Below are 16,671 nucleotides of genomic sequence, written 5' to 3'. Positions count from 1 at the left end.
TCAATATGGGGCGAAGAGGATGGACCCTCCTGTTGGCCGGATAGGGCCAGGAGCCGCTCGCAGGAAAGAGGGCGGGAGGGCGACTTTCTGGAAGATGGAGGTGTTGGGCCGCGGGTGGAGGGAGATGGAGGGTATTGTGGTGGGGATGAACGGGCTGGAGAGGAAAGCCTGAGACAGGGGCTTCACAAGGTCCTTCTGGAATGCGAGTTTAGCCTGAGGGGAAGAGAACAACTCCATGAGACACAACAATTCACATGGGGTAAGGTGTGTAATGCTATCCAATTCTATAATTGACTGATTAGTCAACAAATAAATCTGTAAACTAATCCATCAGAGAGACTACTCTAGCCTCTCTGCTCAAACAGACTACCCATAGGCAATGTGTAATATCAATTAAAAGAGAACAGCCACCGGGTGAGATAATACAGTTAATTTTGTACATTGTCAACTGAATGAATAAAGATATAATCTCAGGACATTATCTCAGGATACTGGATATTATTAGTTGCTATTCTCTTTTCGTCTGGAAACATAGTGTATATACACTGAGTATATATACACTGTGTAAGGGAGTGCGTAATTGGCGGCAGGAGAGCAAAACTTGACAGTTTTATTCATAAAACCACCGGTAACCAGAACCACAAACAAATGGGTACAAAACCCGTCGCGCACCAGAGAAAACGTGCACATGCACTTACAATAAACAATGCCGCACAAAGACATGGGGGGAACAGAGGGTTAAATACACAACATGTAAAGAAGGAAATTGAGACCAGGTGTGTGAGAAGACAAGACAAATGGAAAATGAAAAGTGGATCGATGATGGCTAGAAGACCGGCGACGCCGACCGCCGAGCGCCGCCCGAACAAGGAGAGGAACCGACTTCGGCGGAAGTCAGACTGACCAGACCGAAAAGGTGAATCGAGGTGAAAACTATGATACCTTATTGATGTCACTTGTTAAATCTACTTCAATCAGTGTAGATGAAGGGGAGTAGACAGGTTAAAGAAGGATTTTTAAGCCTTGAGATTATTGAGACATGGATTGTGTATGTGTGCCATTCAGAGGGTGAATGTGCAGACAAAATATTTAAGAACTGCAACACTGCTGGGTTTTTCACACACAACAGTTTCCCATGTGTAACAAGAATGGAACCACCCAAAGGACATCCAGCCAACTTGACACAACTGTCGGAAGCATTGGAGTCAACATGGGCTAGCATCCCTATGGAACGCTTTCGACACCTTGTAGAGGCCATGCCCTGCCGAATTGAGGTTGTTCTGAGGGCAAAAGGAAGATGGAAAGGTGGAATATTAGGAAGGTGGAAAGGAAATAGCTAGTCAGTTGAACAACTGAATGCATTCAACTGAAATATGTCTTCCACATTTAACCCAATCCCTCTGAGTCAGAGTTGCGGGGGGCTGCTTTAATCAACATCCACGTCATCGGCGCCCGGAGAAAAGTGGGTTAACTGCCTTGCTCAGGGGCAGAATGACAGATTTTTACCTTGTCAACTTGGGGATTTGATCCAGCAACCTGTCGGTCACAGGCCAACGCTCCTACCCACCAGGCTACCTGCCGTGTTCTTAATGTTTTGTGCACTCAGTGTAGATTTGACAAATCTCCACCAAAACTGAGAAAAATGATTGATGATAATACTGCCTTACTTCTAGTGTGGTGGTGGCGGTGCTGTGTTGCTGCTTGCTGTAAGGACTGTATTTGGGCTTCAAGGGTTTCCCGGCCACTCGGTCTTTGTGCCTCCGACTGGAAATGTGCTGAAACAAGTACAAAAAAGGGTTGACATTAGTCCTGTTGGCGCATTAAATATTACCTTTCAAAGTCGTTCATACTCAGTGTATATACAAACTCAATATGGCCGACATAAGCAAATCACTAAACTGGCACTGATTTCGTATTTCTTCAGAGCTAATCAGTTTGATCTAGTTGTAACCTTTCATTGTAGAACATATCTCAGGGATGGGAAGCTCTGGTCTTACAGGGTCGCAGTATGTGCAGGCTTTTATTCCAGCCCAGTACTAACCCATGGCTGATTGAAATAATACATTCTAAATCAAGACTAGTTTATCAGGTTTTTTCAACATTTGGAACAAAAGCCTGCACATACAGCGGCCATCCAGAAAATGACAACCCATGCCTTAGGCCTAAACATTATAAATGTGAAGTTATTAACTGCTAATTTTGGTGGAGATTCACATAATTACACTGCCATAGTACCTGTGGGAGAAAAATACAAAAGCCACCCGCCTAGTGTTTGACTCATGGAGGCCATATTCCATGAATTAGAGACTTCATATGATCATCTTTGCAAGATGATAGGCATTTCAAATGTAATTTGACTACACAGGCAATGGCATGGCACATACACAAAAAGTTGTACAAATAACAAACTATACCGTGGTACAGGATTTTGTGACAAAGACAGTGTTCTCCCAACTCAATCCACTTATTGTACAGAGGTAAAATGTATTATTTTGGATTTGTGATCAATTCAATTAATAAATGCTGAGATTGTCTGTAATTGTCTATTTCTTTACCTGTTTGAGCTGGATCTCTGAGTTGACGTGGACATCACAGATTTCGCAGTGGAACGTCTTGTTCTGCAGGCCTGAGCCTTTGGTGATGGTGGCCTGGACCTTGAGCTTAGCCCCTGGCCTGGGATAGGCTTTGATGGGCCCTGCTCCATCCCTCGCATCCAGCATCGTTTTGTGCTTGGAACCTGGTAAGGATGTGGAATAACAAGCAAGCAAATTAAAGAGGCTATTCGTCACGTTTAAAGGGTGCTCTTGAGCCAAAAGGAGCACATCCCATAGATGGACAGAAATTATACCTCCCCAGACAATAAATGTATCATTACATTATATGTACAGTATATGAACCATAGGCAAATTTTCACGTGAACAATTAGCAACTAGTAGATTCCATTTAGCCGACCTGTGTTGTGAGCCTCAAGCTGGGAGAGGGAGTTGACGGCTACTTTGCATAACGAACAGTAGAGAAGCTTCTTGGCCTTCTCCTCCTCTGATTCGTCGGAGTGCTTGCATGGGGCGGGGGCAGCAGGCACAGCAGGCACCGGGGTTGGTTTAGTGAGTGTGGGCTTTGGCATCTCTGGGGCCGGACTGGCAGGTGTGGGCTCACACAGAGGTTTACACAGGATAGATGAGGGCGCCAATGCCAGGCCAGAAGCGGGGAAAAACGATTTTGAAGACGCCATGGTGTAGAGATTGTTTGGATATAACCCTTTTTTAACTGAAAATCAAACAGACACAACAGTTAAACCACCTCATAACCCACTTAACACAGTGTTGTGCTACAGAGTTAGTACGTATGGGGATTGGGCTTTTTCTGTGTGTGTGTTTTATTAGATAGGACACTAGCTCGAAACCACGCTTGCACTGATACAGTGGCTGTATTCTGGAGGCAGCTGCTTAGACCGCTTGACCACGACAGGCCACAGAATTGGGCATTGATACATGCAATCTGTGATCAATTGAATGAATGCGATGAGAGCCTTTTCTCTCTCAAACTAGTCTGAATTGCACGTATCAAAAGGTATTAAACTAGTCTGAATTACATGTCTGTAAGGTATTGATACATGCCGTTAGACTCCCTCTATGGTTTTATCTAACCTTAATCCAACCTAACGTCATCTGACCTCCATCTGTTCAGGATTGATGAGTCAGAGAGCATTTCCACAGCTGCTGTCAAGCAGTGCTCTGGGTCGTGCAAATAGGGGTACGCTGTAGCAAAACGAAAAACACCATTTCAGGTATTACCTCCACATTTTGGACCAATTTCTTCCTTTTCGTGCCTATGAATTAGCCAGTAAATTTGAGCTGACCTGCGGAGGAACAGGCCGTACACATGATGATGGTGCTTTTTTTAAATATTTTTTTTACAGGCAATCTGCAATTGGTACATAAATTAATGATATATGTATCCATTGATTCTCTGAGAATAGACAGTAACTTCTGAATGCCACATGAGCTTAATTCAACTGTCGTGACCGATCAGAACCCAAAATATAAGCTTGTTTTACTCCATTGTTTGTAAACAATGTAACTGTTGATGACCACTTTGCCTATAATGCTGATATCATGGATGGTCATTCCCTGCATCCATAGCTTTGTCTATGAATTTGCAGGTGCTTACATTTCTCCAGCCCCATCCCTAAGCTGCGGCGGGGTTAAACTTATTCACAATATACCTTGCTCATATCGATATCACAACAAATTATTGATATTGGGACCCAGCACTACTTATCCAGCACGAATACATCTATCACTAAACCAAGCAACAGCCCAGGTGGTAGCGTAGCCTACCAGTCCCAACTCAGACCAATGGGTATGCAATCCAACACCACTTTCATAGGTCAGTGACTTTAGCAATCCAACTCAGCACATTGATGTAGGCACCACATTCAAATGACCCTGACACATGTTCACAAGCTCCTCTGAGCTGAGGCATAACAATAACACACAGAGAAGCGAATACACACATTCACAAACACACTTAACATCATCACAAGTCCAAACGCCTGAGACAAAGACCAATAAGAAAACGGCTGTATAGAGCATGCAGCATAAATATTCGGAGTAGACAATGGCCTGTCCCAAATGGTACACTATTCCCTATATAGTGCGCTACCTTTGACCAGAGCCCACATAGGGCTCTAGTCAAAAGTAATGCACTATGTAGGGAATAGGGTGCCATTTGGAACTCAACCTTAAACAAGAGGAGCTATTAACCTGGTTGTTCAGAGCTGCAGGCAGTGAGAGCGATACTGGAGGAGGAAGAGGAGGTGGTGGAGGATATGAATCTCTTTCCTCTGTCCTGGCTGGGTGTGCTGTAGTTTTTCAGGGTCTTATGTTTAGGGGTCTCCTGCGCTTTGAGCTTCTTGGCATGTTTGCTGCCTTTGTAGTGCGCATCGGCTTGGCTCTACAAAGGGGAAGAAATGAACTGTTCCGTCAGGCTCATTTCTAACACAGAGATTACCGCCACACACACACACACACACACACACACACACACACACACACACACACACACACACACACACACACACACACACACACACACACACACACACACACACACACAGACCAAGGGCTGTTAATGTGACCTTATTACCGCCACACCAGCAGTCACGATCAGGATGACCACAGTCAAATTCCACGTGACGGTAACTAGTAGCCTACCAGACTTGTAGCCTACCAGACTTGCTAACTGCCTGGTATTAGGGACTCTATTGTCCCACTCATCACTCAAAAATATTTATTAAACTCTTCATGAGAGCCCATGAGCTCATGTTGCACAACAATTCTATAGGCTATGTAATTGCGTGAGAAAACAGAGTTTTGATGGCCTCTATTAAAAAGAGGAGGATCCCATCAGCTTTCTATAGGCTAGGCCTACTATATTTATTTATCAACTGTCCTAATATTAAGCACATTGCTTTGCTTTACAACAGGAGTATAGCCTACCTGGCTGGCATGAAAATGAACCACGTGTCACGCTGGCATGAATGATTCGAGCGACAGACGCAGGAATGCGTAATAGGGTTTTTATTTAGCCCAAATTACGGCGTGCCGTGTAAAGGCACAGGGACGAAGACCGAACAAACACGTAACAAAAACACAGGGTTGAAACCCAAACAAAAGAGCGAGCAGTACCTCGAATAAATACACACGCGCACAATGATGAACACACGGGATGAGACCCGTACTCATCTGCGCAATCCACAAGGGCACGAAAGCCCAAACACACAGCACATGTACTCACACGCACCAATGGACATTGTAACAATAATCAACCCCACCATGGTGAACAAAGGGCACATATATACAAATACAATCGGTGGGAATAGGGGCCAGGTGTGCGCAAGGAAAGTTCCAGAGGGAGCCGTGACACCACGGGAAAAGCATCCTCCATTCGCTATTTAAGTGCATAGATGATATACTTTTTTCCCCATACCCCTGCTCCGAGACAGGTGCATGATAATGGTCCATTCTAAATCAAAACTCATTCCACACATATATTATTTAGTATATGTAAAGACAACATTAAATTAAGAATAGTCTGATGGGTGACAATATTGGTCTATCACTTGTGAATTATATTGTAGCGACCCTGGGTTTATAAGCGCGGAAATCGACTCATCCGCTGGAGCATGCTTTTGCGGCACAGTCGATAGCGCGCCGGACCTCGGGCTAGGAGGTCGAGGGTTCGAGACCTGCTCCCTGCTGTTTCATTACAATATATTATCACTTGTGAATGATGCCCAGCTTGTACAGTAAGGCAAGAAACAGAGCATTGCGACTTTTTCAAATCATAGTCACACATCTCATGTAGCCAAGCCCATAGGCATATATGTTTTGATACGGTTTGTATCACAACTGTGGCCAAATAGCTTCTTAAAATGAAGCACATTAATCTGCTTTATAACCGGTGTAGAGCCTAACTGGCATACTGTAGATAGGCTGCATGTGAGTTTCAAGTTATCATTTTCACCATAAAAATGCACCTTTATAATACAGCATTACATGCATAATTGCTGTCACTTTCGAGAACAGTGTATTGCCGCTAATTGATTTTATTTTGGAATATTCACATTTATAGCCTACTGCCGTGTGCGCATTGCTGCGCTTATAATGTGAAAAAATAGCCTAATAGTTTATCCACATTTTAAGCTAAACGTTCTGATCTGTTACATCAGCCTCAATGCTTTTAAAAGGTTTTTTGATGCGAGTATGTTTGGAATATTCATTTATTGCACAGCAGGACAAGTTGACTATAAGTAGAGGTCAAATTTTGTACTATAGGGGGAATAGTAGATTGACATAGGCTAGCGCTTTTGCTGTTTGTTAGGCCTACTCATTTTGTTGGCTGATGAAAAGTAGGATAAATGTGGACACTTCTAACATCTTCAATATGCTCCTCGGAATTCGATAAGAGGGACACACGCAGTTGCGTCCCTAATGTGTCTGTATTCATTCACTTGTAGCCTACTTCTTAGCTGAAATGCATCTGAGAAGGACCCGATCACGTGACTGGCATTGGCTAATAAGAATTGAGCCACCTGAGCGAGAGGTGCTTTGGAGCATTGCAGCCAGGAGAAGGGAATTATATTCATTATATTCAGCCCAAAAGGCATATATTTTTTCCGGGGGCATTACGCCACACAAGGGGAATTGCCGCCAGGATATCTGAGGCCTGTTGAAAATATTATCTGTGTGTGCAGCCGGCACAATAAACAAATCAGAGATCATGCCTTTCATGCAACTATTTTTTCGAAATCATCATTAGAGTCCCGTCATGCAGCCTTAGAATGTATTCAAAATCGAAACATATATCCCAACATTTGTATCACAACTCAAGTGGCATAAATAACTCTAAATTAAGCGTACAGTTGAAGTCGGAAGTTTACATACACTTAGGTTGGAGTCATTAAAACTCATTTTTCAACCACTCCACAAATTTCTTGTTAACAAACTATAGTTTTGGCAAGTCGGTTAGAACATCTACTTCTACATCTACTTTGACAATACATTTTTCCAACAATTATTTCACTTATAATTCACTGTATCACAATTCCAGTGGGTCAGAAGTTTACATACACTACGTTGACTGTGCCTGTCCAGAAAATGTCCAGAAAATGATGTCATGGCTTTAGAAGCTTCTGATAGGCTAATTGACATCATTTGAGTCAATTGGAGGTGTACCTGTGGATGTATTTCAAGGCCTACCTTCAAACTCAGTGCCTCTTTGCTTGACATCATGGGAAAATCAAAGAAATCAGCCAAGACCTCAGAAAAAGAATTGTAGACCTCCACAAGTCTGGTTCATCCTTGGGAGCAATTTCCAAATGCCTGAAGGTACCACATTCATCTGTACAAACAATAGTACGCAAGTATAAACACCATGGGACCACGCAGCGGTCATACCGCTCAGGAAGGAGACGCCTTCTGTCTCCTAGAGATGAACGTACTTTGGTGCGAAAAGTGCAAATCAATCCCAGAACAACAGCAAAAGACCTTGTTGGAGGAAACGGGTACAAAAGTATCTATATCCACAGTAAAACGAGTCCTATGTCGATATAACCTGAAAGGCCGATCAGCAAGGAAGAATCCACTGCTCCAAAACCGCCATAAAAAAGCCAGACTACGGTTTGCAACTGCACATGGGGACAAAGATTGTACTTTTTGGAGAAATGTCCTCTGGTCTGATGAAACAAAAATAGAACTGTTTGGCCACAATGACCATTGTTATGTTTGGAGGAAAAATAGAGAGGTTAGCAAGCCGAAGAACACCATCCCAACCGTGAAGCACGGGAGTGGCAGCATCATGTTGTGGGGGTGCTTTGCTGCAGGAGGGACTGGTGCACTTCACAAAATAGATGGCATCATGAGGCAGGACAATTATGTGGATATATTGATGCAACATCTCAAGATATCAGTCAGGAAGTTAAAGCTTGGTTGCAAATGGGTCTTCCAAATGGACAATGACCCCAAGCAAACTTCCAAAGTCATGACAAAATGGCTAAGGACAACAAAGTCAAGGTATCGGAGTGGCCATCACAAAGCCCTGACCTCAATCGTATAGAAAATTTGTGGACAGAACTGAAAAAGCGTGTGCGAGCAAGGAGGCCTACAAACTTGACTCAGTTACACCAGCTCTGTCAGGAGGAATTGGCCAAAATTCACCCAACTTATTGTGGAAGGCTACCCGAAACGTTTGACCCAAGTTAAACAATTTAAAGGCAATGCTACCAAATACTAATTGAGTGTATGTAAACTTCTGACCCACTGGGAATGTGTTGAAAGAAATAAAATGAAAATGAATGAAATAAATCATTCTCTCTACTATTATTCTGACATTTCACATTCTTAAAATAAAGTGGTGATCCTAACTGACCTAAGACAGGGAATTTTTACTTGGATTAAATGTCAGGAATTGTGAAAAACGGAGTTTAAATGTATTTGGCTAAGGTGTATGAAAACGTTCAACTTCAACTGTATACTGTAGGAGAACCAGTTTCTTTGTTAACCGCTCAACACAGAATAGCCGCATGTGCACACTTCCTTTGAAATCATTTGGAGAAACTGTCCTTGCTATTTTATTAAGTTATCTTCAATTGTATTCTTCATACTATATAATTATAAAAAATAATGCCAGGGGATTCTTAACAAATCTTGTCTGCTAAATGAACTAGTGTAGCCCACAGCCATATGACATAGCCAGGGCCTAACATAATGACAACTCACAGTATGCTATTCTGTTCTTCTGAAATAACACTTTTTTTCATCGCTATAGGTTTGATAAATTCACCTCTGAAGGTGAAATGTGTACTTACATTCTAAAATCTTGCTCTGATTTATCATCCAAAGCGTCCCAGAGATAACATGCAGTGTCGTTTTGTTAGATAAAATCCTTCATATCCCGAAAAGGTCCATATAGCATGCACGATCGATTTTGTATTTCCACTCGTTCAATTTGCAAAGAAAGGAATCTGTGAAAATCTAACCCTAAACGTTGTTTCCACCAGTCAAATCACGTTTGTATGTATTCCTCAGAGATCCTAGAACGTAACCAGACTTCACTATATCCTTAGCGGTGTAGTATATCCTATAGGACACCATATTTGGTCAGAGAGCGACGCCTTCATGGCACGCCGATGACGCGGGTGGTCTTCACTTGATCGACTCTAACTTTGTCAAATAAGCACCAATCGGGGTCAAACAAGGCTAGCTAGATAGCCAATGAGCTGGGCTTTACGGGGGTAAAATGTAGCTGCTAAACTTGTGCAACAGCATGCCTTTCCTTTTTGGACAAAAATTATAAGAATATTCAGAGTTATGAGGTTATGAATACTGGTTGTTTTGCAAATGTTGAACTTATAATATGGCTACTAATACTGGAAAAGCTAAGTCATAGTCCAAGTATACAGATTTGATGATATTCTTGCAGAAAAATGTAATATGAATGCAAATGTCTCCTTCACGATTTGCCCAAATGTACCTGGATGACTTCACAATAAATGTCATGTAGTTTGCTCATACTTCAAGTTATCCGTCTGAAAATTTGCACATACACTGCTGCCATCTTGTGGACACCGTCGGAACCAGAGTGATGGCTAGAAATGGGACCTTTTTGTTGCATTTCAAAGATGATTTTTTCTTTGTATTTTCTTCTACCAGATCTATTGTGTTATATTCTCCTACATTTAATTCACATTTCCACAAACTTCAAAGTATTTCCTTTCAAATGGTTCCAAGAATATGCATATCCTTGCTACAGACAGTTCGATTTGGGTCATGTCATTTTCGGCGAAAATTGAAAAAAAAGGGGGTATCCCAACCATATTTTCACATGTATTAAATTTTGCGGTTTCACATGTATAAAATGTTCACATGTGAAAATTGGATATGCAGTTTCACAAGTCAAAAACACCCTGATCTGTTTCACCTGTCCTTGTGATTGTCTCCATCCCCCTCCAGGTGTCGCCCATCTTCCTCATTATCCCCTGTGTATTATACCCGTGTTCTCTGTTTGTTTGTCTCCAGTTCGTCTTGTTTGTCGAGTCAACCAGCGTTTTTCTCAGCTCCTCTTTTTTTCCCCAGTCTCTCCGTTTCCCACCCCCCTGGTTTTGACCCTTGCCTGTCCCTGTCTCTGAGCCCGCCTGCCCGACTACTCTGACTGTCCTGACCCTGAGCCCACATGCCATCCTGTACCTTTGCCCCTATACTCTGGATTATCGACCCCTGCCTGCCTTGATCTGTCGTTGCCTGCCCCTATTAAACATTGTTACTTCAACAGTCTGCATCTGGGTCTTACCTTGATTCCTGAAATTCACATGAAAATCTCACTTTCACATGTGGAATTGGCAAGTTCACATTTGAAAATAAAATACAATTTGTGGGTTCACGTATAAGAAAACTCCACGTGAAAAACATTCACATGTGAAAATCACATTTGCAGTTTCAAGTGAAAATCTGAAGTGAGATTTTTCCAACCGGTGGAATTAGGGTGACCACATGTAAAATGCCCAATTGAGGGACAAAGAAACAATTTTGCGGGGCATACACAGAATACATTCACAGAATACATTTATTTGGGACAGGTTAATAGATCACATGGATCGTCAAATGACCGCATAGTGTTACGCCTGTCGTCGGAATGAGACCAAGGTGCAGCGTATTAGGCGTACATTTTTAATTTCTTAAATGAACAACAAAAAAACAAGAAAGAAAAACGACACGTAAAGTATTGTCACGCTAACACAGCAACTAACAAAAACAAGATCCCACAACAGAAGGTGGGAAAAAAGGCTGCCTTTGTATGATCCCCAATCAGAGACAACGATAGACAGCTGCCTCTGATTGGGAACCATACTTGGCCAACAAAGAAATATAAACACAGATTTTCCACCCTAGTCACACCCTGACCTACCAAATAGAGAATTTAAAGGATCTCTAAGGTCAGGGCGTGACAATACCCCCCCCAAAGGCGCGGACACCCGGCCGCAAACCTGAACCTATAGGGGAGGGTCCGGGTGGGCATCTACCCTCGGTGGCGGCTCCGGTTCGAGATGTAGCCCCCACTCCCTACGCTGATCCCTCCACTTCTGTGGAACCGTACCGTGGATCGTCGCCGGAGACTCCAGACCGTGAATCGTTGCCGGAGGAAGCGGACCGTGGATCATCGCCGGAGGCTCTGAACTGGGAACCACCGCTGGAGGCTCCGGACTGCAGATCGTCGCCGGGGGCTCCGGACTGGGAAACCCCGCTGGAGGCTCTGGACTGCAGCTCGTCGCTGAAGACTCTGGACTGCGGATCGTCGCTGGAGACTCCGGACTGCGGATCGTCGCTGGAGACTCCGGACTGCGGATCGTCGCTGGAGACTCCGGACTGCGGATCGTCGCTGGAGACTCCGGACTGCGGATCGTCGCTGGAGACTCCGGACTGCGGATCGTCGCTGGAGACTCCGGACCGTCGCTGGAGACTCCGGACTGCGGACCGTCGCTGGAGACTCCGGACTGCGGACCGTCGCTGGAGACTCCGGACTGCGGACCGTCGCTGGAGGCTCCGGACTGAGGACCGTCGCTGGAGGCTCCGGACTGCGGACCGTCGCTGGAGGCGCCGGACTGCGGACCGTCGCTGGAGGCGCCGGACTGCGGACCGTCGCTGGAGGCGCCGGACTGCGGACCGTCGCTGGAGGCTCCGGACTGCGGACCGTCGCTGGAGGCACCGGACTGGGGACCGTCTCTGGAGGCTCCGGACTGGGGACCGTCTCTGGAGGCTCCGGACTGGGGACCGTCGCTGGAGGCTCCGGACTAGTGACCGTCGCTGCAGGCTTCTTGCCATGGATCGTCACTAAAGGCTCCGGGCCATGGATCATCACTGGAGGCTTCGTGCCATGGATTATCACTAGAGGCTCCGGGCCATGGATTATCACTGGAGGCTTCGTGGCATGGATCATCACTACAGGTTCCGGGCCATGGATCATCACTGGAGGCTTCGTGCCATGGATCATCACTGGAGGCTTCGAACCATGGATCATCACTGGAGGCTTCGTACGTGGAGCTGGAACAGGTCTCACCGGACTGAGGAGACATACTGGAAGCCTGGTGCGGGGAACCACGCGTCCTGGCTGGACACCCACTTTAGCTCGGTGAGTGTGGAGAGCTGGCACGGGATGCACTAGGCTATGAAGGCGCACTGGAGGCATAGTGCGTAGAGCCGGCACAGGATATGCTGGGCCGTGGAGGCGCACTGGAGGTCTGGAGCGTAGAGCTGGCACAACGCGTCCTGGCTGAATCCCCCCTGTAGCACGGCAAGTGCGGAGAGCTGGCACAGGCCGCACTGGGTTGTGCTGGCGAACTGGGGATACCGTGCGTAGAGCTGGCGCAGGATATCTTGGGCCGAAGAGACGCACCGGAGGCCAGGAGCGCTGAGCCAGCACAATCCGTCCTGGCTGAACGCCCACTCTAGCACGGCAACTGCGGGGAGCTTGCACAGAGCGCACCAGGCTGTGGATGCGCACTGAAGGCATGGTGGCGCAGAACCGGATAACACGGTGCTTGACCGGTCACTCGCTCCCCACGGTAAGCACGGGGAGTTGGCTCAGGTCTGAACCCTGACTCCGCCAATCTCCCCGTCTGCCCACGGGGGCTGCCTCTCATGCTTGCTTCGTTGAGCTAACTCCTCGTAACGTCGCCGTTCCGCTTTCGCTGCCTCCATCTCCTCCTTCGGACGGCGATACTCCCCTGCCCTTGTCCAGGGTCCTGGACCAGGGTCCTCCCTCCAGGATTTCCTCCCAGGTCCAGTCCTCCTGACCACACTGCTTGGTCCGTTGGTGGTGGGATCCTCTGTTACGTCTGTCGTTAAATGTACATTTTGAATTTCTTAAATGAACACCAAAAAAACAAGATAGAAAAACGACACGTAAAGTATTGTCGCGCTAACACAGCAACTAACAAAAACCAGATCTCACAACAGAAGGTGGGAAAAAGGGCTGCCTAGGTATGATCCCCAATCAGAGCAAACAATAGACTCTGATTGGGAACCATACTCGGCCAACAAAGAAATATAAACATAGATTTCCCACCCTAGTCACACCCTGACCTACCAAATAGAGAATTTAAAGGATCTCTAAGGTCAGGGCGTGACACATAGTTCTGCTGTATTAAGGTCAATGTCTGTTAAAGGGGAAATCCTTAGTTGCTACATCCATTTTTGGACTATAAATGAATGATTCTTGAAGAATATAATGTGTAAATGCCTCAAGAGCTTAGTACAATTCTCAAACCCCATCAGAACCCAAAATATACGTCTGTTTTACAGTGTTTGTAAACAAAGTAAATGTAAACATCCTAACAACATGGTTAAAACTATAATTTTGATATAATGTAATGGTCAGTCCTTGCATCCATAGCCCTCTCCTGTACTCGCTGCTCACCCACGACTGCGTGGCCTTGCACGCTTCCAACTCAATCATCAAGTTTGCAGATAACACTACAGTGGTAGGCCTGATTACCAACAATGATGAGACAGCCTACAGGGAGGAGATGAGGGCCCTCGGAGTGTGGTGTCAGGAAAATAACCTCTCACTCAACGTTAACAAAACAAAGGAGATCATTGGGGACTTCAGGAAACATCAGAGGGAGCACCCCCCATCCACATCGACGGGACAGTAGTGGAGAAGGTGTAAAGTTTTAAGTTCCTCGGCGTACACATCACAGACAAACTGAAAGGGTCCACCCACACAGACAGCGTGGTGAAGAAGGTGCAACAGCGCCTCTTCAACCTCAGGAGGCTGAAGAAATTTGGCTTGTCATCTACATCACTCACAAACTTTTACAGATGCACAATCGAGAGCATCCTGTCGGGATGTATCATCGCCTGGTACGGCAATTGCACCGCCCTCAACTGCAAGGCTCTCCAAAGGATAGTGTGGTCTGCACAACGCATCACCGGGGGCAAACTACCTGCCATCCAAAACACCTACAGCACCTGATGTCACAGGAATGCCAAAAAGATCATCAAGGACAACAACCACCTGAGCCACTGCCTGTTCACCCCTCTATCATCCAGAAGGCGAGGTCAGTACAGGTGCATCAAAGCTGGGACCGAGAGACTGAAAAACAGCTTCTATCTAAATCAAATCAAATTTATTTATAAAGCCCTTCTTACATCAGCTGATATCTCAAAGTGCTGTATGCAGGTGTAGAAGCACGGTGGCTAGGAAAAATTCCCTAGAAAGGCCAGAACCTAGGAAGAAACCTAGAGAGGAACCAGGCTATGAGGGGTGGACAGTCCTCTTCTGGCTGTGCCAGGTGGAGATTATAACAGAACATGGCCAAGATGTTCAAATGTTCAAAGATGACCAACAGGGTCAAATAATAATAATTACAGTGGTTGTCGAGGGTGCAACAGGTCAGCACCTCAGGAGTAAATGTCAGTTGGCTTTTCGTAGCCGATCACATTCAGAGTATCTCTACCGCTCCTGCTGTCTCTAGAGAGTTGAAAACAGTAGGTCTGGGACAGGTAGCACGTCCGGTGAACAGGTCAGGGTTCCATAGCCGCAGGCAGAACAGTTGAAACTGGAGCAGCAGCACGGCCAGGTGGACTGGGGAGAGCAAGGAGTCATCAGGCCAGGTAGTCCTGAGGCATGGTCCTAGGGCTCAGGTCCTCCTCCGAGAGAGAGAGAGAGAGAGAAAGAGAGAGAGAGAGAAAGAAAGAGAGAATTAGAGGGAGCATACTTAAATTCACACAGGACACCGGATAAGACAGGAGAAATACTCCAGATATAACAGACTGACCCTAGCCCCCCCTGACACAAACTACTGCAGCATAAATACTGGAGGCTGAGACAGGAGGGGTCGGGAGACACTGTGGCCCCATCCGACGATGCCCCCGGACAGGGCCAAACAGGCAGGATATAACCCCACCCACTTTGCCAAAGCACAACTCCCACACCACTAGAGGGATATCTTCAACCACCAACTTACCATCCTGAGACAAGGCTGAGTATAGCCCACAAAGATCTCCGCCACGGCACAACCCAAGGGGGGGCGCCAACCCAGACAGGAAGATCATATCAGTGACTCAACCCACTCAAGTGACGCAGCCCTCCTAGGGACGGCATGGAAGAGCACCAGTAAGCCAGTGTCTTCAATGAAGACTTAAAAGGTTGAGACCGAGTCTGTGTCTCTCACATGTGTAGGCAGACCATTCCATAAAAATGGAGCTCTATAGGAGAAAGCCCTGCCTCCAGCTGTTTGCTTAGAAATTCTAGGGACAATAAGGAGGCCTACGTCTTGTGACCGTAGCGTACGTGTAGGTATGTATGGCAGGACCAAATCGGAAAGATAGGTAGGAGCAAGCCCATGTAATGCTTTGTAGGTTAGCAGTAAAACCTTGAAATCAGCCCTTGCCTTAACAGGAAGCCAGTGTAGAGAGGCTAGCACTGGAGTAATATGATACAATTTTTGGGTCTAGTCAAGATTCTAGCAGCCGTGTTTAGCACTAACTGAAGTTTATTTAGTGCTTTATCCGGGTAGCCGGAAAGTAGAGCATTGCAGTAGTTAACCTAGAAGTGACGAAAGCATGGATACATTTTTCTGCATCCTTTTTGGACAGAAAGTTTCTGATTTTTGCAATGTTACGCAGATGGGAAAAAAGCTGTCCTTGAAACAGTCTTGATATGTTCGTCAAAAGAGAGATCAGGGTCCAGAGTAACGCCGAGGTCCTTCACAGTTTTATTTGAGACGACTGTACAACCATCAAGATTAATTGTCAGATTTAACAGAAGATCTCTTTGTTTCTTGGGACCTAGAACAAGCATCTCTGTTATGTCCGAGTTTAAAAGTAAAACATTTGCAACCATCCACTTCCTTATGTCTGAAACACAGGCGTCCAGCGAGGGCAATTTTGGGGCTTCACCATGTTTCATCGAAATGTACAGCTGTGTGTCATCTGCACAGCAGTGAAAGTTAACATTATGTTTCCGAATGACATCACCAAGAGGTAAAATATATTGTGAAAACAATAGTGGTCCCAAAACGGAACCTTGAGGAACACCAAAATGTACAGTTGATTTGTCAGTGGACAAACCATCCACAGAGACAAACTGATATCTTTCCGACAGATAATT

The 16,671-nt window shown here is 45.6% G+C and overlaps 1 protein-coding gene across 1 annotated transcript in view; it reads right to left on the bottom strand.

The window, feature by feature from the left end:
• LOC120033165 (zinc finger protein 385B-like) overlaps positions 1-16,671 on the bottom strand; it is a 97,783-nt gene continuing 81,112 nt past the window's right edge. Inside the window, exons 4-9 of the mRNA XM_038979449.1 lie at positions 4,767-4,956; positions 3,348-3,363; positions 2,953-3,233; positions 2,556-2,737; positions 1,668-1,775; positions 1-213 (exon numbers count right to left, since the gene is read on the bottom strand). Coding sequence (XP_038835377.1) covers positions 1-213; positions 1,668-1,775; positions 2,556-2,737; positions 2,953-3,233; positions 3,348-3,363; positions 4,767-4,956 — 990 coding nt within the window. The remainder of the gene's footprint in view (positions 214-1,667; positions 1,776-2,555; positions 2,738-2,952; positions 3,234-3,347; positions 3,364-4,766; positions 4,957-16,671) is intronic.

This window comes from Salvelinus namaycush, chromosome 40 (genome assembly GCF_016432855.1).
Source record: "Salvelinus namaycush isolate Seneca chromosome 40, SaNama_1.0, whole genome shotgun sequence".
NCBI classification, from domain to species: domain Eukaryota; kingdom Metazoa; phylum Chordata; class Actinopteri; order Salmoniformes; family Salmonidae; genus Salvelinus; species Salvelinus namaycush.
This window is presented reverse-complemented; position numbering and strand designations above follow the sequence as displayed.